Genomic DNA, 20,770 nt, shown 5'->3' on the forward strand with positions numbered 1-20,770 from the left:
CCACTCCACCTAAGAGCCTTTCCTGAACCCTGCCCAGCTCTGGGCCTCGCTGGGACCTTGTGGCAGGGAGTTCCGCTGGCTGCTGGTGTGTGGTGCGAAATGGGGCTTCCCTCTCTGGGTTGTAAGTGTGTGCGTTCCGGTGCTGCTCCATGAGGCTCCCCTCCCCAGACGGTCCTGTCCGTTCCCAGACGGGAACCAGCGTTGGGTGCAGTGACCAGAGGTGGGCGCCCCATCGATTTGGAACGCAGCGTAACCCGGCCTTCTCGGTTCTCTTCCATCTCCGTCTGTAACCCCCCATCACACCCCCCCCGCCCGGTCGTGCACCTGCATCGGCCATGACTAACCCCGTTCGCCATGTGCCAGAAGCAGAAACGTGCCCTGGCGCCTTCAGCCTCTTCCTTCCCCTTTCGGGTCTTTCCCTGGGAACATCCTTCCTGCCTCTGAGAGTCTGTGACTTTCTCCCTGCCGGGGTGTGTGTGTGTGGGTCACTTGGGGGCCCAGCAGCTGGCCGGGGCGGGGCTCTTGAGCAGGAAGCCTGCATCAGGAGAAGGGGGAAGGGAGAAGGGAGCCTGGGGCTGCCACCAGGCCCTGGGCAGAGCCCTGTCTGGAGTCCTGGAAGCCCCTGAGAAACCAGGAGTGCTGTGGGGATCCTGGGGCAGGAGGGATCACCCCCCAAAAACCTCACGGGTCCCCCTGATGTTCCAGCGGGTCACTTGATGTCAGAGCCGGCCTGGGCCTGAGCCGGAAACAGGAAGCTGCCTCCCTTCCTCCTGGCACTTTCGCTCTGTCAGCTCAGCCCCGAGGGCTCAGTGGGTCGCGCCTCCCAGGTACCCTGGGTTCTCAGACTCTGTGCCTAAATCAATCCAGCTTGGCCCCGGGGCAGCTCCTACCCAGCCCCTCCCTGTCCCAAAACCCCCCAAAACAGCCCCCTCTTCTGCCTTCCCTGCCCCAAACTGCCCGCCCCCCCCTTTCCTGCCCATAGCCCCCCAAACAGCCCTGCCCCCATGCTCCCTGTGATGCTGCCCCAGCGGTCCCCTTCTTCCCCCGGGGAGGGAGCAGGAGCAGCTGCCCCCATTGGCTGCTGGCAGCCTTGTTTCCATGATGTCACCATACCGCGTGTTCTGTCCTGGATCCTGTGGCTCCTATTGGCCACGCTGGGCCAGCCTCCGTGAGGTCACCTTGTGGGTCTGTTGTGGGGGCTGGTCCCCCCTGCCCCTCCCGCATGGCGCCGTCCCCCCCAGCCTCCACCCCTCCCGCATGGCGCCGTCCCCCCCCGGCCTCCGCCCCTCCTCCGTGGCACCGTCCCCCCCCCGGCCTCCGCCCCTCCCCTGTGGCACCGTCCCCCCCCCGCCTCCGCCCCTCCCCTGTGACACTGCCCCCCCCCCGCCTCCGCCCCTCCTCCGTGGCACTGTCCCCCCCCGCCTCCGCCCCTCCCCTGTGGCACCGTCCCCCCCCGCCTCCGCCCCTCCCCTGTGGCACCGTCCCCCCCCCCCCGCCTCCGCCCCTCCTCCTTGGCCCCACGCCTCTGGTGCTGTCCCTCACCCCTCGGCCTGCCATCCTGGCCCTGCCCTCCTCCCCGCTGATGCCCTCCTGCTCCCTCCCCAGATGCCGTGAACCCCGCCGCCATGGCGGAGGAGAAGCCACCGCAGCTCGTGGACTATTTTGTGGTGGCCGGCTTGACCGACTCCTCCAAGGGCCTTGGAAGAGGAGAGCCAGCAGCCCCGGCCGGCCGGCCCAGCGAGCCCATCACCGACGTGGCCGTGGTCATCCGGTCGCAGGGCGAGGACGTGCCCCAGGGCTTCACCTGCATCGAGAACAGCACGTCCGGCCACCCCGCGGACCTGAATGCCAGCCTCCTCAGCAGCCCCCAGACATACCTCTGCTACAAGCGGGGCCGCGGCAAGCCGCCCCTCATCGAGCTGGGGTGGGCATGGGGGCCGCACTCAGCCCATCTCTGGGAGTCCCGTCCCCTCCCCAGGGCTGGGCAGGGCTCCTCCCCCTCCCCCCTGGACTGGACCCCCCCCCTCTGTTGGGCTGGGCCCTTGCCTTTCCCCTCCCCAGGGCTCCTCCCCCTACTCCCTGGACTGGACCCCTCCTCTGCCCCCTCCTGCTGGGCTGGGCCCTTCCCTTTCCCCTCCCCAGGGCTGGGCAGGGCTCCTCCCCCTCCCCCTGGACTGGACCCCTCCCCCCCCCTCCTGCTGGGCTGGGCCCTTGCCTTTCCCCTCCCCAGGGCTCCTCCCCCTACTCCCTGGACTGGACCCCTCCTCTGCCCCCTCCTGCTGGGCTGGGCCCTTCCCTTTCCCCTCCCCAGGGCTGGGCAGGGCTCCTCCCCCTTCCCCTTCCCCTTCCCCTCCCCCTGGGCTGGGTAAACGGCTCTGGGGGTGGGGTGCCCCACCCCCACAGCAGTGCCTGCTTAGCCCCATCCATCCCCGGCAGGGTGCACTGTGAGGGGAGGGACCGCCTGAAGCCGGGCTACGAGATCATCCGCACGACGCCCTACAGCCGCTCTGCCAACCTCAGCTCGGGCGCTGCCAGCCACCAGCGCACCTTCCTCACCTACCGCCGGGCCGCTGAGTCCCAGGGCCACAACACCCTGGGCATCACCGACATCTGCCTGGTCGTGCCCAGCAAGGGGGAGAACACGCCTCACACCTTCTGCCGGGTTGACAGGAACCTCAACGCTGGCATGGTGGGTCCTGGCGGCCCCTGGCTCTGGGCAGGGTGTGAAGGCAGCTGGGCCAGTGCCGGGCAGGGCAGAGCTGTGCTGGGTTCTTTGACCTGGTGCCAGCTGTCCCTCTGCCCGGTGCCGCAGCCCCACTGACCCTGCTCTGCTCTCTCCTCGCAGTGGGGCCCGGCCGTGTTCCTGTGCTACAAGATGGCCATGTCCAAAGCCAACACCCTGGTCTACGAAGCAGGTAGGGCCCCCGCTGCCCCCCCGAGCCTGGGGGGAGGGGAGACCTGGCCCCCGCTGCCCCCGAGCCTGGGGGGAGGGGAGACCTGGGCCCCCGCTGCCCCCCGAGCCTGGGGGGAGGGGAGATGCTGTGCCCCGAGCCTGGGGGAGGGGAGACCTGGCCCCCGCTGCCTCCCGAGCCTGGGGGGAGGGGAGACCCTGGCCCCCGCTGCCTCCCGAGCCTGGGGGGAGGGGGGGAAGCTGTGCCCCAGCCTGGGGGTAGGGGAGACCTGGCCCCCACCAGCGACATGCAGTGGGGGACCTGATGGCCCCAGGTATGGGGTGGGCAGGAGCCATGCCAGCAGTGCTGGTGCCTGGCAGTCCTGCCCCCTGCTGTCCCAGCGCTGGGCCCCTCCAGCTCTGCCAGCCCCCTCACTCCTGACCCACAGCCCCTGCTAGCCCGGACCCCCTGGTTCTCCTAGCGCTCTGCGTGGCGTGCGTCTCTCTCCAGGTCTCTTGAGCCGCTACCCTGAGCAGGACAGTGAGTCATTCCCGCTGCCCGACTCCGTGCCCGTCTTCTGCCTGCCCATGGGGGCCACCATCGAGAGCTGGCCCGTCAACACCAAGTACCAGCTGCCTGTCTTCTCCACCTTTGTGCTGACTGGGGCGTCAGGGGACAAGGTAGGAGGGTCTGGAGGGGGAGAGATGGTATTAAGGGAGGGGGCCTGGGCCATTCCAGTGGGTTGGAGTCTCTGGGGACCTGGAACGGGGTGAACAGCCCAGAATCAGGGGGTCCTGCCTGGCTCCAAGGCAGAAGCCGCAGGCTCACTGTGTGGAGGCGCCTCCTGCTGGTAGGTGAGCGAAGGTGCTGCTTACCCTGCCCCGACCTCCCCTCCTCCCCCCATGGCCCGGGACCCCCTGCCCTGTCGTCCCCTCCCCCCATGGCCCGGGACCCCCTGCCCTGTCGTCCCCTCCCCCCATGACCGGGACCCCCTGCCCTGTCGTCCCTTCCCCCCGTGACCGGGACCCCCTGCCCTGACATCTCCTCCCCATCGTCTCCTCCCCCCCGTGACCGGGACCCCCCTGCCCTGTCGTCTCCTCCCCCATCGTCTCCTCCCCCCCCGTGACCGGGACCCCCTGTCCCGTCGTCTCCTCCCCCCGTGACCGGGACCCCCTGTCCCATCGTCTCCTCCCCCATCGTCTCCTCCCCCCGTGACCGGGACCCCCTGTCCCATCGTCTCCTCCCCCATCGTCTCCTCCCCCCCGTGACCGGGACCCCCTGTCCCGTCGTCTCCTCCCCCGTGACCGGGACCCCCTGTCCATCGTCTCCTCCCCCCATGGCCAGCCCCACCCCTGCCCTGTCATCTCCCCCCATACCTGGGGCCTCCACCCCATTGTCGTCCCCCCATGACCGGGCCTCCTGCTCCATTGTCTCCCACCCCTGCCCCCAGTGGTGCTGGAACACTTTTTACAGTGTGGGTGCTGAAAGCCAGTCGGCCCACTCCTGCCCCCTTACTCCTGTCCGTGCCCCCCGCCCCCCAGTCCCCGGAGCTGGGGCCAGGAGCAGGGCCATGGCTCTGGGACAGGGCCGGGAACACAGACAGAGGTCAGGGGCAAAGGCTGGGACCCTGTGTGTGGGGCTGGAAGAAGAGTCCCTGGGGCTGGGCCGGCAGCAGCGGGGGACCCCGTGTGCAGACTCCAGGTGTGGGGCCCGGAGCAGAGCCCTGGGTGGCGGGCGGGACCCCCCACAAAAATTGGGGGTGCTGCAGCACCCCCACCCCCTAGTTCCCACGCCTATGGCCCCCCTCAGTGACTGGGCCCCCTGTCAGGTGTACGGCGCTGCCATCCAGTTCCATGAGGCCTACCCGCGGGAGCGGCTGTCGGAGAAGCAAAGCCTGCGGCTGGGCCTGCTCAGCGTGGTCGACCGGCGCCCCATCACCAGCAAGTCGGTGCAGACTCGCCGCAGCATCTGCGTCCTGTCGCACTGGCCCCTCTTCGACGTCTTCCGCAAGTTCCTCATGTTCATCTATCGCTACTCCATCTCGGGGCCCCACGTGCTGCCCCTGGAGACGTGAGCGCCGGGGGGCCTGGGGCGATGGCGGGAGGGGGAGACCTGGGGGGAGGCGCTGGGGGGAGGGGGAGACCTGGGGGGAGGCGCTGGGGGGAGGGGGAGACCTGGGGGGGAGGCGCTGGGGGGAGGGGGAGACCTGGGGGGAAGGCGCTGGGGGGAGGGGGAGACCTGGGGGGAAGGCGCTGGGGGGAGGGGGAGACCTGGGGGGAAGGCGCTGGGGGGAGGGGGAGACCTGGGGGGAGGGCGATGGCGGGAGGGGGAGACCTGGGGGGAGGGCGATGGCGGGAGGGGGAGACCTGGGGGGAGGCGCTGGGGGGAGGGGGAGACCTGGGGGGAAGGCGCTGGGGGGAGGGGGAGACCTGGGGGGAAGGCGCTGGCGGGAGGGGGAGACCTGGGGGGAGGCGCTGGCGGGAGGGGGAGACCTGGGGGGAAGGCGATGGGGGGAGGGGGAGACCTGGGGGGAGGCGCTGGGGGGAGGGGGAGACCTGGGGGAAGGCGCTGGCGGGAGGGGGAGACCTGGGGGGAAGGCGCTGGGGGGAGGGGGAGACCTGGGGGGAGGCGCTGGCGGGAGGGGGAGACCTGGGGGGAGGCGCTGGGGGGAAGGCGCTGGGGGTGGAGACCCCAGGGTGGATCTGTAGGGAATGGATGGGGGGGAGGAGGAAAGTCCCCCACAGTGAGGGGGGCTAGGGAGCCCCCACCTCCCTCTCTGACGGGCTCGTCTCCCCCCAGGCACATCTCCCACTTCATGCACAACGTCCCCTTCCCGTCTCCGCAGCGACCGCGCATCCTAGTGCAGGTGAGTGGCCCCTGCCCTGGGCAGATGCTCTTCTGCTGGGGCTGCTAGCCCTGCCCTGGAGTCAAGGCGTCCCCGGGCGATGCTCTGGAGCTGCTCCCTACGAAGCCAGGCAGGACTCAGGGGAAGCCTCCTCTCTGGGAGCAGCCTGTCCCCAGGGCAAGCAGCTCCCCCGGCTTCCACCTTCCTGGGTCTGACCTCGGAGCCTTCAGCCTTCTCTGCCCCTCCGTGCGCTTCCCCCAGCCAGTCCGCCCAGGCGGGGTCCTGGGGAAGCCAGAGGGTCCTGCCCCCCAACTCCACAGTGAGACGTGACTCTCAGCCAGCCAGTAAAACAGAGGGTTTATTAGACGACAGGGACATGGTCTAACACAGAGCTTGTAGGTACAGAGAACAGGACCCCTCAATCAGGTCCACCCTGGGGGCAGGGAGGCTAGACCCCAGTTCTGGGCTTCCCTCCATTTCCCCAGCCAGCCCTAAACTGAAAACTCTCCAGCCCCTCCTCTGGCCTTTGTCTCTCTCCCGGGCCAGGAGGCCACCTGATCTCTTTGTTCTCCACACCTTCAGCTGGCACCTTTGCAGGGGAGGGGCCCAGGCCATCGGTTGCCAGGAGACAGGGTGTCGGCCATTCTCTGTGCAGACACCATCACACTGGTCCTCTAGGGCTCGGCAACAGTCACACCCCCTGATCCCACCACCTAGAGACTTAAGAAATGCCTAGGGGAAACTGAGGCACCCACACAGTACTCAGAGAAAGCATAAAGAACATTCCCGCTTCGTCACACCTGGCCCTGGCCCTGGCCCTTCTTTTCTCCACGCTGGCCACTCTGCTTACATTTGGCCTTCAGCTGATGTTTTGGGTCAGTGATTCCCAGCCCATGTCTATGAAAGCCCGAGGCTCCTGTGAGCCCCCCAAATCCCTGCCCCAGGGCTGTCCCTCACCCTGCCCCGCACTCACACCCATCCCTGCCCCCTGGGCTGCCCCCTGCTTGCCCCCATCCCTGCCCCCTGGGCTGCCCCTCGCTCCTCCCCATCCTTGCCCTGGGGTTTCCCCCTGCCCTCACATACCACCCCCCTTCCCTGCTCCCTGGGCTGTCCCCTGCCCCGGGGCTGCCCCATGTCTGCCCAGGTTGAGAAAACCGACCATGCCGTCAATCTCGTCTCCCCCCAGATGTCTCCCTACGATAACCTGCTGCTGTGCCAGCCTGTGTCCTCCCCGCTGCCACTCAGGTACAGCCCCCGGGGGGTGGTCGGGGCAGCCTGGGGGGTGCTCATGCCTTGGGGGGAGGATTAGGGGCTCAGGATCCCTTTGGTGATTTGGGGGGGACGGGCAGTGCCTGCTCTGGCTGTGGCTGTGTTGTGGGTGGGGGGGAGGGGGTTCTGTGTTGTCTGGATGCTGCATCCTCTCCCCCCTCTGCCCCACAGCGGAGCCAGCTTCCTGACCCTGCTGCAGAACCTGGGCCCCGAGAACGCCGTCACGCTGCTGCTGGCCGTGCTGACCGAGCAGAAGCTGCTGATCCACTCGCTGCGGCCCGACGTGCTGACCAGCGTGAGCGAGGCGCTCGTCTCCGTGAGTCTGGCCCTGGGGTGGGGAGGGCAGTGGGCCCGCCCCCTGGGCTCGCTGACTCCTCTCTCCCTGCCCTGCCCCAGATGATCTTCCCGCTGTGTTGGCAGTGCCCCTACATCCCGCTGTGCCCACTGACGCTGGCAGACGTGCTGTGCGCCCCCGTGCCCTTCATCGTCGGCATCCACTCCAGCTACTTCGACCTGCACGACCCGCCCCGCGACGTACACCAACACCATCTTCCTGTGAGCTCCCCTGGGCCTGGTCCCCGCCCGAGCCATCGCTCCGGGAGAGCGGGCCCCGGGCGTCCGTATTCCTGGGCATGTCCCCAGGGGGAACCCCGGTGTCCTGCCTGGCCCTTGGCCGGCCCTCCCCTAACGCGGCCCTCGCAGCTCCGTGCGACGTGGCGTCCGCCCCCTCTCCAGCCCCGGAGTGGCTGCGTCCCGGTGCTGGGCCGGGGAGGGTGAGCGGGGGGCCGGGGCAGCCCAGTAGGAGGCGCTAACGGTGAGGGCAGCCCGGCTTTGTGCTTGTCTCGTCTCCCCTGCCAGGAGTGAGGAGAGGAAGCTGCTGTCGCCCCGCTCACTGCCCCGCCGGCCCTGCAAGGTGCTGCTGGCTGCGCTGCGTGCCCACTTCCAGCAGCTGGATGAGAGTGAGTGGGGAGCTGGGGGGGTTGGCGGGGCGTCTGGGGGGGCTGTGCTGACCCCCTGCTCCCCCCAGTGTACAACAAGCCGGTGGAGGAGGCGTCGCTGGAGTTCCTGCTCACCGACTACGACCTGGTGTACGGGCGGCGCAAGCAGCTGGAGCTGGAGATCCAGGCCTCCTTCCTGCGCTTCATGGCCTGCGTGCTGAAGGGGTACCGCTCTTTCCTGCTGCCCATCACCCAGGCGCCCTGCGACACCACCCACGACTCCAGCAGCCTCTTCTTCCTGCAGGGTGAGGGGGGCACACCTGGGGGGGGATGGGGGGCGGGGGCTGAGCTCCCATGTGACCCCCCTCCCCCATCCCCCCCAGGTTTCCTCAAATCCCGGGACCGCGCCTACCACAAGTTCTACGGGCAGCTGCTGCGCACGCAGCTCTTCACGCAGTTCATCCAGGAGTGCTCCTTCGTCAGCGACCGGCACGCCTGCCTGGAGTTCTTCGACACCTGCGTCGAGAAGGTGACGCCCCGCCCCGAGCGACGCTTGCCCCTGACGCCCCAGCAACGCCCGCCCCGAGCGACGCTTGCCCCTGACGCCCCCGACACCCTGCTCCTGGCACCCCAGCAACACCCTGCCTCTGACCCTCCTAATTCCCTGCTCCTGGTCCTACTGGCCCACCCTTAGCAACACCCTGTCACAGTCCCCGGGCGATGCTCTGGACCTGCTCCCTACAAATCCAGGCAGGACTCGGGTGAAGTCTCCTCTCTGGGAGCAGCCTGTCCCCAGGGCAAGCAGCTCACACTGCTTCCACCTTCCTGGGTCTGACCTCGGAGCATTCAGCCTCCTCTGCCCCTCAGCGAGTCCGCCCAGGCGAGGTCCTGGGGAAGCCAGAGGGTCCTGCCCCCCAACTCCGCAGTCAGACGTGACTCTCAGCCAGCCAGTAACACAGAAGGTTTATTAGACGACAGGGACATGGTCTAACCCAGAGTTTGCAGGTCCAGAGAACAGGACCCCTCAGCCAGGTCCATTTTCGGGGGCAGTGAGCCAGACAACCCCGTCTGCCCTTCACTCCTCATCTCCAGCCAGCCCCAAACTGAAACTCCACCCAGCCCCCCCTCCTCTGGGCTTTGTCCCTTTCCCGGGCCAGGAGGCCACCTGATTCCTTTGTTCTCCAGCCCTTTAGCTCTCACCTTGCAGGGGAGGAAGGGCCAGGCCATCAGTTGCCAGGAGACAACATCCCACCCCTAGCAATGCCCCCCCCCGGCTCTTAGCAACATGCTGCCCCTGACATATCTAACAATGCCCCGCCCCTGCCCCCTGGTGCCCCTAACTCCCCCTCCCTCCACCCTGATGACACCCCACCCCTCTCTGGCGCCCCCTGCAGTGCCTCACCCCTCCACCCAAGGGCTGTCCCTGCAACTTGCTCAGCCACAGATCCTGCTCACCCCCACCCCAGACCCCATCCTGTGGGGCTCGGGGGCCTGGACCAGGCCACTCCTGTGACTGAACTGGGCGGGGGCTGAGGCAGCTCCCAGATCACGGCCAGTGTCGGGGCAGGGGGGCAGACCAAGGCAGCCCTGTTCTGGGGCAGGGAGCTCCCAGCCAGGGGGTGTTCTGGGGGACATGCTGGCCCGCCCCGAGCCGCACTCCCCTCCCCAGGTGCAGGTGGATCTGGAGAAGGCCGAGGACGCGCCCCTGATGGAGCTGGACGACTCACACGGCAGTGAGCACACAGTCTTCATCATGCCCCCCGAAGAGCCCCTGGGCCCTGATGGCGCCGAGCTGCCCGCGCTCTACTGGTGAGACCCCCCCCCAGCGACCCGGTCCCCCCCATATCTCTAGCCGCTCCCTGATGCCCCCTCTCCTCCCCCACAGCTATGACAGCTTCCCCGTGCTGCGGTCCGAGCTCTTCGAGCGCTCCCAGGACCAGCTGGCGGCTCTGCTGTGCCAGCCCAAGAGCAGCGCCCCCAGCAGCCCCGCACCGCGCAGGACCAAGCAGGTGACGGCCCAGGCTCACTAGTGCAGCGAGTGGGCTGGGCTCAGCCCTCCCTGCAGGGAACACCGGGAACGAGCCCTGGGAACCAGCCCCTGGGGGGGTGGCCTGTCCTTGGGGGAGCTGGGGGGGGCGGGGTTGCCAGGCGCTGGGTGGGTGGCGGAGGCCTGTCCTGGGTGGAGCTGGGTGGGGCCTGACCTAGGCAGAACTGATGGGGTGCCAGCCCCTTGAGGCGGTGGGGAGGCCTGTCCTGGGCAGAGCTGCCCCCCTGACCCGGCTTCCCCCCCAGGAGATGAAGGTGGCGCAGCGGGTGGCACAGAAGTACTCGTCCGTGCCCGACATGTGGGCACGGTGCCTCCTGGGGCACTGCTACGGGCTGTGGTTCATCTACCTTCCCACCTACGTGCGGGCCGCCCCCTCCAAGGCGCGGGCGCTGCAGACGGCCTACGAAGTGCTGAAGCAGATGGAGAGCAGGAAGGTGGTGCTGCCAGACGAGGTGCGGACCCCCCCCCCGCCCCCCGTGCCCCTAGCACCAGCCCCCCGCACCCTGCCCACGTGACCCAGCAGCGCCCACCCGGCTGACTGCACAGGGCGGCACCGGGTTCCCCCACCCCCCTCACGGTGCCCTGTGCTTCCTGCCCCCCAGGTCTGCTACCGCAGCCTCATGCAGCTGTGCGGGCAGTACGGCGAGCCGGTGCTCTCTGTCCGCGTCCTGCTCGAGATGAAGCGGGCTGGCATCGTGCCCAACACCGTCACCTATGGCTACTACAACAAGGTATCAGCCTGGGGCGGGCGGGCGCCTGGGGCTGGGGCCAGGGCGGGCCCTGAGGGCTGAGGCGGGGAGTGATCCCTCTGGTGATGCTGTGCCCTGGGGGGCGAGAGCGTACTCTGAGATAGCGCGTGGGGGAGGACGGGGGGGGCCCCCTCCCCCGATCTCCCAGGTAACCCGTGGCCCCGGGGGGCTCGTTCCCTTGCAGGCCGTGCTGGAGAGCAAGTGGCCCTCGGGCACCCAGGGCGGGCGGCTGCGCTGGGCCAAGCTGCGCAACGTGGTGTTGGGCACCGCCCAGTTCCGGCAGCCCCTGCGGCAGCGGCAGCTGGAGAGCGAGGCCCACGGCAGCACCCTGCCAGGTGTGTGGGGCATATGGGGTGGGGCCGGCTGGGCCCATGAGGCGAGGCTAGGGGGGCCAGGCAGGGCAGCGGTGGGGCCGGCCGGGGTGGGGGTAGGGGGACCAGGCCCCTGGGCAGGGGTGGGGCCAGCCGGGGTAGGGGTAGGGGGGTCGGGCCCCTGGGCAGGGGTGGGGCCAGCCGGGGTAGGGGTAGGGGGGTCGGGCCCCTGGGCAGGGGTGGGGGTCGGGCAGCCAGGCAGGGCAGGGGTGGGGCCGGCCAGGGTGGGGGTAGGGGGGCCAGGCCCCTGGGCAGGGGTGGGGCCAGCCGGGGTAGGGGTAGGGGGGTCGGGCCCCTGGGCAGGGGTGGGGGTAGGAGGGCCAGGCAGGGCAGGGGTGGGGCCGGCCAGGGGCCGGCCAGGGTGGGGGTAGGGGGGCCAGGCCCCTGGGCAGGGGTGGGGCCAGCCGGGGTAGGGGTAGGGGGGCCAGGCAGGGCAGGGGTGGGGCCGGCCAGGGTGGGGGTAGGGGGGCGAGGCCCCTGGGCAGGGGTGGGGCCAGCCGGGGTAGGGGTAGGGGGGCCAGGCAGGGCAGGGGTGGGGCCGGCCAGGGTGGGGGTAGGGGGCTGGGCCCCTGGGCAGGGGTGGGGCCGGCCAGGGTGGGGGTAGGGGGCTGGGCCCCTGGGGCAGGGGTGGGGCCAGCAGCCCATGTTCTCGCTCCCTGGCTGTGCAGAGAACCAGGGCCCCCAGCCCCGCCCCAGCCTTCAGCGCCAGACCACGTGGGCCGGGCGCAGCCTGCGTGAGCCCTCGCCGGGCCGCCAGCTGGCGAAGAGCAACAGCGGCACTTTCCCCCGCAGCGAAACCTCCACCGTGGAGACCGGCGTGGCCCAGAGTGAGTCGCAGCCTGGCGGGGGTGGGGCAGGGAGCTCGCCGGGAGGGGGTGGGCAAGACGAAACCCGGGGACAGGGCCCCTGCTCAGGCACTCCCGGGTAGGGGTGCGGGGGTCACCGGGCTTGGGGGATGTGCTGGGGTTCGGAGCTGTGAGGGACCCGGCTTCGCCCCCCCCCCCGCCCCCGTAACCCTGTTTTCCCCCCCAGTGATCAAGGCCCTGGGGGTGCTGGAGCCTGGCAGCGACTCGTTCGTCGCCCTCCCCCCCGGGCTGCGCCAGCTCCTGGACGGGCCCGGCAGCTCGGAGGACGGGAGCCTGTCTGACCTCAGCTTCCAGACGGACGAGAGCGACCGGCCGGCCCTGGACAGCGCTGAGGTGCAGCTGAGCCTGGGGCCAGGCGCCCGGGGCTCCAAGCCGGGCCGGCGCGACGAGAACCACAACAGCCTGGGGGGGACGCCGCGCCGGGGGCTGGCCGCCAAGCTGCAGCAGCTGCTATCCCCAGCCAAGCGCCCCTCCCCGCGCCACACCGCCAGCGTGGAGCAGCCCAGCACCCGGTGGGACGCCGGCTCCCTGCGCCGGGCCTCGGAGCAGACAGAGCCCCCGCCGCGCAAGAGCCCCGTGGAGAGCCTGCTGCACCCCCACGAGCGCCCCGACTCCACCGCCTCGGAGGTAGGGGCTGGGACGCGCCTCCCACTGCTCCTGGGTGGGGGTTGGACTGGGGGGACCCTCCCCCATAGCTGCTGGGCTAGGCCTGTGGGCAGGACCCCCCCACACCCTGCTCTGGGGCTGAGGGTGTTGCACTCCTGGAACTGGCAGGGACCTGGTGCCCCCGCGTGAGCTGCTGGGCTGGAGACCTTGGCATGGGTGGGAGCAGCATCAGCATCTCCTGCGGGGAGGTCCCACTGAGCTGGGGGGTCCCCTGGGGCTCACATCTCCTCTCCCCCCAGAGCTCCGTCTCCCTGGGCAGCGAGTTTGACCTGTCGGACACATCGCTTGGCAGCTTTAGCCTGCGCAAGTCGTCGGACCCGCTGCCCGAGGCCTTGGCCGGGCCGGAGCTGCCCCCTGTGGAGGTGAGGCCCCCCGACCTGCCCTAGGCCTGGGCTGGAGAGATGAGCCCCCCCCGGGACCTGCCTGAGGCCGTGCCTGCTGGGTGGGAGTCCCCTGGGGCGAGCTGGGGGTAGGGGTGGGCCTGAGCCAAGTTCCCCCGCCCCCTGGGGTGAGCTGTGGGGTGGGGGTGGGGCTGAGCAGAGTTGTCCCCCCTGGGGGCGAGCTGGGAGGTGGGGGTAGGGGTGGGGCTGAGCTGAGTCGTCCCCCAGGGCGAGCGCAGGCTGGGGGTGGGGCTGAGCCGAGTTCCTCCTCCCCCTCCCCCTCCCGTGAGCTGTGGGGAGGGGGTGGGGCTGAGCCGAGTCCCCTGTCCCCGCCTGGGACGAGCTGTGGGGTGGGGGTGGGGCTGAGCCGAGTACCCCCCAACCCGGGGCGAGCTGCGGGGTAGGCGTGGGGCTGAGCTGAGTCCCGTCCCCCCGGGGCGAGCTGCGGGGTGGGGCTGGGGCTGAGTCCCGTCCCCCCGGGGCGAGCTGCGGGGTGGGGCTGGGGCTGAGTCCCGTCCCCCCGGGGCGAGCTGCGGGGTGGGGGTGGGGCTGAGCCGAGTCCCCTGTCCCCCCCTGGGACGAGCTGCGGGGTGGGGGTGGGGCTGAGCCGAGTCCCCTGTCCCCCCTGGGACGAGCTGCGGGGTGGGGGTGGGGCTGAGCCGAGTCCCCTGTCCCCCCCTGGGACGAGCTGCGGGGTGGGGGTGGGGCTGAGCCGAGTACCCCCCAACCCGGGGCGAGCTGCGGGGTGGGGCTGGGGCTGAGTCCCGTCCCGCCGGGGCAAGCTGCGGGCTGGGGCTGGGGCTGAGCCGAGTCCCCCCCGCAGATCCGGCTCTCCAGCTGCTCGCGGTGCCAGGCGTGCGGCTCCCTGGTGCACGACGAGGAGGTGATGGCCGGCTGGACGCCCGACGACTCCAACCTCAACACCAGCTGCCCCTTCTGCGCCCGCCCCTTCGTGCCCTTGCTCAGCATCGAGATCCAGGACTTCCAGCAGCCCCCCAGGTCAGACCCTGCCCTCGGCGGGAACCCCCTGCAGCCCCCGCCCTCAAGGGGGTCCCCCTGTACCCTCCCTGTCCTTGTGGGGGACACCACTGCAGCCTCACACCTGTGGGGGACCCCATTGAGGTCCCCCCACCCTCAGGGGGACCCCCCTGCAATCCCCCCCATTAGGAAACCGCCCTGCAGCTCTCCCATCCTTGGCGGGGGGGAACCCCACTGCCGCGCCATGCTCTGCCCTCTGAAGTCTGGGGCGTGGGGTGACTTGGGGGGGCGATGGGCGGGGAATGGCCTGGGGGGCGGGCTCACATCATTCAGGGGTCTGGAACCTGCCTTGTTCTGGGATCTCGCCGGGTGCGCCGTCGTCATGAGAACCGTCGGGTGGCGACCGCCCTTGGGCGGGGGCTGGCTGATGGGAGGGCTGTTAAGGGGCTGTGTCCCCCCAGGCGTGGGGGCTGGTGCCAAGCAGCCCAGCAGTAACCAGCTCCCTCCCTCCCCAGCCCCTCGGAGTCTCCCCAGAGCCGCGGGGAGCAGCCACCAGCTGCCCGAGGGCCGGTGCTCAGCGACCGCTCCCAGTGCCTGGCTCTGGACGAGGCCGAGCCGCAGCCAGGGGACCCCCCGTCGCTCTGCAACGGCTGCGTGGACTCCTCGGTACGGCCCCCCCCATTCCCTGCCCCATCAGTCCTGAGACCAGCCCCCTGCAGCTGAGCGAGGCTCCCCCCAGAGCCAGCCAGAAGGGGGCGCTGCGGGCACTGCCTCCAGAGCCCCACACTCCTGACTCCGCCAGGCACCTGGCTGCACTGCCCAAGGGTTACTCACCCCTGCCCGAGGGAGGGCTGGGACTGCGGGGCGGGCAGAGCTGGGCAGGGGGCTGTGGCCCGGCAGAGGGGCGTGGGCTGAGCTGGGCGGGGGGCTGGGAGAGGGGCGCGGGCACAGCTGGGCGGGGGGCCGTGGCCCGGCAGAGGGGCGCGGGCTGAGCTGGGCGGGGGCTGGGAGAGGGGCGCGGGCACAGCTGGGCGGGGGGCCTTGGCCCGGCAGAGGGGCGCGGGCAGAGCTGGGCGGGGGGCTGGGAGAGGGGCACGGAAACAGCTGGCCGGGGGGCCGTGGCCCGGCAGAGGGGCGCGGGCTGAGCTGGGCAGGGGGCTGGGAGAGGGGCGCGAGCAGAGCTGGGCGGTGGGCCTTGGCCTGGCAGAGGGGCGCAGGCTGAGCTGGGCGGGAGGTTGGCAGAGGGGCGCGGGCAGAGCTGGGCGGGGGGCCGTGGCCCGGCAGAGGGGCGCGGGCACAGCTGGGCGGGGGGCAGGCCGGTCAGTGGGCCCTGAGCGCAGCCCGTCTCCCTGCAGGGGCCCAGGAGCCCTGCCCCACGCTTGGAGCTCGTGACCTTTGCCTACCTGAGCCCCCTGGTGCTGCGCAAGGAGCTGGAGAGCCTGCTGGAGAACGAGGGCAGCGAGTTCCTGGCCCAGCCAGAGCTGGTGGACAGCCATCCCATAATATACTGGAACCTGGTCTGGTATTTCCAGCGCCTCGGCCTGCCCAGCAACCTGCTGCAGCTGGTGCTGGCCTCCCAGCACGTCAGGCCCACGCCCCAGGTACGGGGCCTGCGGGAGGGGGAGGGGTGCCCGCCCCCTGCACCAGCGAGCAGCCCGGGAGCTGGGGGGTCCCCCCCGGGTCCTGACCCGCACCCCCGCACGTCTCTCTTGCAGGTCCAGCCCCTGGAGGCCCCCCCGGTGTGCGTGCGTCTGCTGTGGGATGTCCTGACCCCAGACCCCAACAGCTGCCCCCCCCTCTATGTGCTTTGGAGGATCCACAGTGAGAAGCTGGGGCGGGGGCACAGGGGTGGGGTGGGGGAGGGGTGCCGTGGGTCAGCACGGGGGGTTGGGGTGGTGTCCTTGGGGCAGGGAACGGCCTGTGCAGTGACCCCCACTCTCTCCCCACAGGGAACAGTGCTGCCCGGCTGCAGTCTTGGCGCCATCCCAGCAGCCCCTTCTCGCTGGCGTTCCTGGAGGCCGTGCTGAGCCATGTGGGGCTGGGCGAGATGCATAAGGCCATCGCCCTCTTCCTGCAGACCCTGGCCCTGGAGCCCAGCCCCCCGCCCCTGCAGAGGTACCGCCCCTGGCTCCGCCCCCTGCAGAGGTCCCACCCTGGCTCCGCCCCCTGCCCCAGACCCCGCCCCCACCCCTGCAGAGGTCCCACCCCTGGCTCCGCCCCCTGCCCCAGACCCCGCCCCCCACCCCTGCAGAGGTACCGCCCCTGGCTCCGCCCCCTGCAGAGGTCCCACCCCTGGCTCCGCCCCCTGCCCCAGACCCCGCCCCTGCAGAGGTACTGCCTCAGGTCCGCCCCCTGCCTCCAACTCCGCCCCCTGGCCTGCAGAGGTACTGCCCCTGACTCCACCCCCTGCAGAGTCCACCCCCCAGCTCTGCCCCCTGCAGAGGTACCACCCCCTGCCCCTGGCTCCGCCCCCTGGCTCTGTCCCCTGCAGAGGTACTGGCTGCTGCCGCTCTGCCCCCCTCTGCTCTCCCTCCCTCTGCTCTGTCTCCCCCACTCAGTGTCACTCTCTCCCCGTCCTCCTGTAGGAGCATTTACCGGGAGATCCTCTTCCTCATGCTGGCTGCACTGGGCAGGGACCACGTCAGCATTGGTATGGGGCTGGGGGGGTATTGGAAAGAACAGGGACTGAGAGGAGCCTGCGGCCAGGCCATTGGTGGGCGAGGGGAGGCATGGATATTGGGCCTGCCGGGCCCAGTGGTGGGGAGGAGGGGGGGGATACTGGCCTGGCTGGGCAGGGCGCCCCATTTGGTCTGCATGGGTGTGGGGGAATACTGGGCCAGCCGGGCCCATTGGTCTGTGGGGGGGGGGATATGGGTCCAGCTGGGCCCATTGGTCGGCGGGGGGGGCGGATAGCAGGCCAGCCGGGCCCATTGGTCTGAGGAGTTGCGGGGGGGCACCACACTCGCTTGGCCTGTGGAGGGGCTGGGGGACCCGGGGTGCGCGGGTTGGCTGCAGGCTGGGCCCCGGGCCCCTCAGTGCCTGATCCCCGTCTCCCCCGCAGCTGCCTTCGACAAGAAGTACAAAGCCGCCTACGCCAAGGTGGCCAGCAGCCTGGGCAAGGAGGAGGTGACACGGCGGCGGGCACAGCCACCCAGCTCCAAGGCCATCGACTGCCGCCGGAGCTTCGGCGCCACCCTGGAGTGCTAATGCCAGGCCGCCCGGGAGCCCAGGACCCCTCCCCCCAGGAAGGAATTTGGGGACCGAACTGGGTCTCTCAGGGGGTGGGGGGGAGGAGCGAGCAGCTCCACGGCAGGCGGGGGGCAGGGCATAGCTGATACCAAACCATGTGCCACCCCCACCTACCCCGGGGGTTCTTCCGGGAGCCGGGGGGCAGCACTTGGTGCCCGCTGAGCCGAGGCAGTCAGGTGGGACCTGGAGAGCCCCCTGCTGCCCCCGGCACTTCAGCCAGTCCTGCCCCTGGGGGCCGTAGCTCTACGCTGCCCCCCCCGCCCCGCGGGCTGGGAGGAGAAGCAGGGGCAGCTGCTGCCCAGCCATAGGGCAAAGAAGTGGGGGGCTGGTCGGGCAGGGCCGAGATCCTGCTCTGGGCATAGCCCAGCCCCTCCTGTGCCGACTGGACTGGGGTCTTTGATGGCCCTGCTGACGGCAGCTCTCAGCGGCTGCCCGTGCTGGAGGAATGGGAGGGGCCCCAGGAGCCACGGGTATGTCTGGGGGGTCGGCACTGCTCAGCCCGCCTGGTGGCTCCCCCCAGACCCCGGTGCTGTTTGGAGCCAGACACTGGTAGTGAACCGGCCCCGCGGACGGGTGAGCATCCGTCCAGCCCACGGTTCCTGCATCCCCAGAGCTCTCTCTGTTTTTGGACACTGTCTTTGGCGGGTCCCCCGGGGCACAGCCCCTCCTCCAGGGCAGTTGGTGGTTGGTTTTTTTTAACGTCAGTGTTAATATATTTTGTAATTTATTTATTCTCCCCGTGGCCACTGTTCGCTTGTGCTGTAACCGCTGTGCTGGTGAGCGAGTGCCATGCAAGCCGGGCCCCACGGACACCCTGGGCTGCCGTGGGGCTGGGTCATTGTGCACTCCCCATCTCACTCACTCCTGCCCGGGAAGCTGTTTCTCTCCCCCCGTGGCTGGGAAAGGGGCAATAGGCACTGAGGGGGAGGGGACGCTGGGGGCTCCCCATGCGCTGGTGCCTGTGCCCCCCTATCTCTGGGGTTCATACTGTGCAATATGGCGTCACCCCTCCCCGACCCCTTTGTTTCATTTGGGTTTTTGTTGGGTCTGTAAATAAAACCGCTTCAGTATTTTCTCTGCCTTGTGGTGTGGGGGTGTGTGTGTGTCTGGGGTTGCAAGGAGGCAGCCTCAGCCTCTCTCCCCACGCATCTGTCTCTGCCCTGCCCCTCCCTTGGCTCTGGGTGGCCGAGAGGAGCCCCCATGGCTGAAGTGGGGTGTAGTGGCGAGGGGCAGCGCGGGTCTGGGCTGGGCCCACCTGCTGCCAGGGCAGCAGAGCTGGGAGGCAGCCCCCTGCCTGTCCCCCCCCCGCGTCTGATTGGCTGCCTTCCCCACTATCCTGCCTCCCTGGGCAGAGCAGCCAATCAGAGCGCCAGCTGGGGCTGAGCTGGGAGGAGTTTGGGGGAGCAGCAGGAGCCAGGCAGGGAGGGTGGAGGAGAGCCCCTGTTCGCAGCGGGGGATCCCGGGGGCTGCCGGGGGTGGGGAGCTGGGCGCTCCATGCCACAGACTGCGTGTGCAGATCCCAGCTGGGTCCTGCTGGCGCCTGCCTGGGGGAGCGGCAAGGCTGTGATCATCACCCCCTGCTGTGGGGCGGGGCTCAGACACCCCGAAAAACCAGGCACGGGCTCTTACCAGCATCTCATGAGCTCTGGGGCCTGACTCAGGGCTTGGTGAGACCACCCCCCTCCCCTCTGCCCAGCTGGAGGCATCCAGTACCACGGGGAGCCCCAGGCCCCCCTTAGCGCTTGTCCCATCTCCCCTCCCTGGGGCTTTGCCCGGGCACCTCTGACTCCCAGCAGGTGCCTCCCATCACCCCGGCTTGGAGCGGTCTGGCCCCCGTCCTGTTCTCACAGCCCCTGCTTGGCAGAGGCCCGTGGCCTGAGCAGTGCAGAGCCCGTCCCAGCCCCACAGCGAGGGGCGCATGTGCTGAGAGCTCGCGGGGCTCTGCAGCGAGGTTCACAGCACCGACAGCCGTACAGGCCCCGGCTTGTTACAGCTGCTGCGCTCTGGCCGGCTTGTGTCTCCGAGCCCGGCTGGCTCCTTTCGCGGCTCCAGGACTGGCCGAACCTCTCTGCTACTGCCAGGTGAGAGCCCCTCCCTCCCCGTGCAGCCGGCGGGAACCCCAAACCTCCTGCTGCAGCCTCCCTTTGCAGCGCCACAGGCTGGTCCTGGGGCGGCCCTGCCCTGCCTTGCCGCCTCCTCGCCCTGCTTGCTGGTGGCTTCCGCCAAGGAAGGAAGCTGGGGCCTGTGTGTACAATCGACCCCTTGTGTGCAGGCCGCCCCAGTCCCCCTCGCTGCTCCCTGCAGGCTGCACCCTCTGCATCTCCGGTCTCACAGCAGCCGCTCACAGAGGAGGTCTGTCCAGGAGGCCGGCATGAGCTAATCACTGCCGCCCTGGGCACCCCCACTGGCAGCAACACACGGCCATGCCGTGGGGCAGGCTCCGTCCATCCGGCACTCGCGCTGCAGACGACGCACTGAGCAGCAGCGGGGCCGGGGGCTGCAAACAGAGTGGGTGCCCTGCCCGGGATGGCTCCTGCTGCCTTGCCATCCACAAGGCTGCCTTGTAGAGCAGCTGCCCACGGGCATCCCACCTGCAGGAATGGGCAGGGCCACCTCCCTCTGGAGCCCATGTCCCGGCTGTGTGTGACTCCGCCTGCCCCCAGGGCACATGTGGATTGTTAGCCTGAGCTTTGCCCCTAACATGACCCTCTGAGCATGGTGTGTCACCCACCCCCTTCCTGACCTCCACCCCCAATCAAGACTTTAAAAACAATCTGTGAGTAGAACATAGCCCGTGTTTTTGTGTAGGCCCTACTAGTGTTTTGGGGCTGGTCTGCTGCCCGCCAAGGAGGGACGCACTGGGCCCAGGGGCCTCTGTGGTGCAGGGAGAGCTGAGTGGGGACCCACAGGCTCGGGGCCTGTCCCTAGGCCAATAAAACCTCCCCTCTGAGCGAGCCTCGTGCCAGGGGCGGGTGACGGCGGCGTGGCCCTGCAGGCTGGGGCCCTCTCATCCCAGCCGCCCGGAAGCCAAGGGCACCCGTGAGCAGAGTGCTCGCTCTCGTGCTGTATGGCTGCAGGGCATCTGCGCTTCAACCGGCTGCTGCCACCCCCCCACGCTTTGAAGGGGGACGAGCTGCCCCTGCAAAGCTCCAGCCGAAGTCGGGGGGGGGGGGGAGCCACGACCAGCCCCCTCTGCTGTGAACTTTAAACCCTCTTGTTTGAGGAGCCAGCGAGACAGGGGCTGGCAAAGCCTCCCTGCTGTTGTGTGACCCCCCCCAGCCTGCCTGGCCTCCGGGGCGTCTCCTCCCCAGACTGCCCCGAGCGAGTGCGCAGCCTGGCAGGAGATCAAACGCAGGGGGCCAAGATGAGAGCAATTCCCGGGGCTGTGACGTGCCGCCACCGGTCCCCACGCCCGGAAACCAGACTCTCCGGCTTGGGAACTCCAGCCTGCCCCGGGACGCCCGCGCAGACGTTTCACGGCCGCTTCGCTTCAGCGCCCCACAAATAGCCTCGGGGGGGAA

At 69.9% G+C, this 20,770-nt stretch overlaps 2 protein-coding genes across 2 annotated transcripts in view; one reads left to right on the forward strand and one right to left on the reverse strand.

The window, feature by feature from the left end:
- UBAP2L (ubiquitin associated protein 2 like) overlaps positions 1–20,770 on the reverse strand; it is a 397,837-nt gene that overhangs the window by 246,761 nt on the left and 130,306 nt on the right. The gene's annotated exons all lie outside the window — the stretch shown is intronic.
- Positions 60–18,059, forward strand: DENND4B (DENN domain containing 4B). Its single transcript, XM_073323587.1, is given in 30 exon segments — positions 60–220; positions 706–827; positions 1,606–1,924; positions 2,437–2,689; positions 2,846–2,915; positions 3,402–3,571; positions 4,720–4,961; positions 5,691–5,757; positions 6,923–6,981; positions 7,177–7,321; positions 7,402–7,541; positions 7,543–7,560; positions 7,864–7,964; positions 8,033–8,248; positions 8,327–8,472; positions 9,613–9,752; positions 9,829–9,952; positions 10,236–10,442; positions 10,593–10,721; positions 10,924–11,074; positions 11,779–11,937; positions 12,143–12,603; positions 12,882–13,004; positions 13,846–14,021; positions 14,516–14,666; positions 15,356–15,601; positions 15,716–15,821; positions 15,950–16,115; positions 16,586–16,650; positions 17,062–18,059. Coding segments are annotated over 30 exon segments (4,689 nt in total). The 5' UTR covers positions 60–149; the 3' UTR covers positions 17,208–18,059.

The sequence above is a fragment of the Lepidochelys kempii genome, chromosome 24, assembly GCF_965140265.1.
Source record: "Lepidochelys kempii isolate rLepKem1 chromosome 24, rLepKem1.hap2, whole genome shotgun sequence".
Lineage (NCBI taxonomy): Eukaryota > Metazoa > Chordata > Testudines > Cheloniidae > Lepidochelys > Lepidochelys kempii.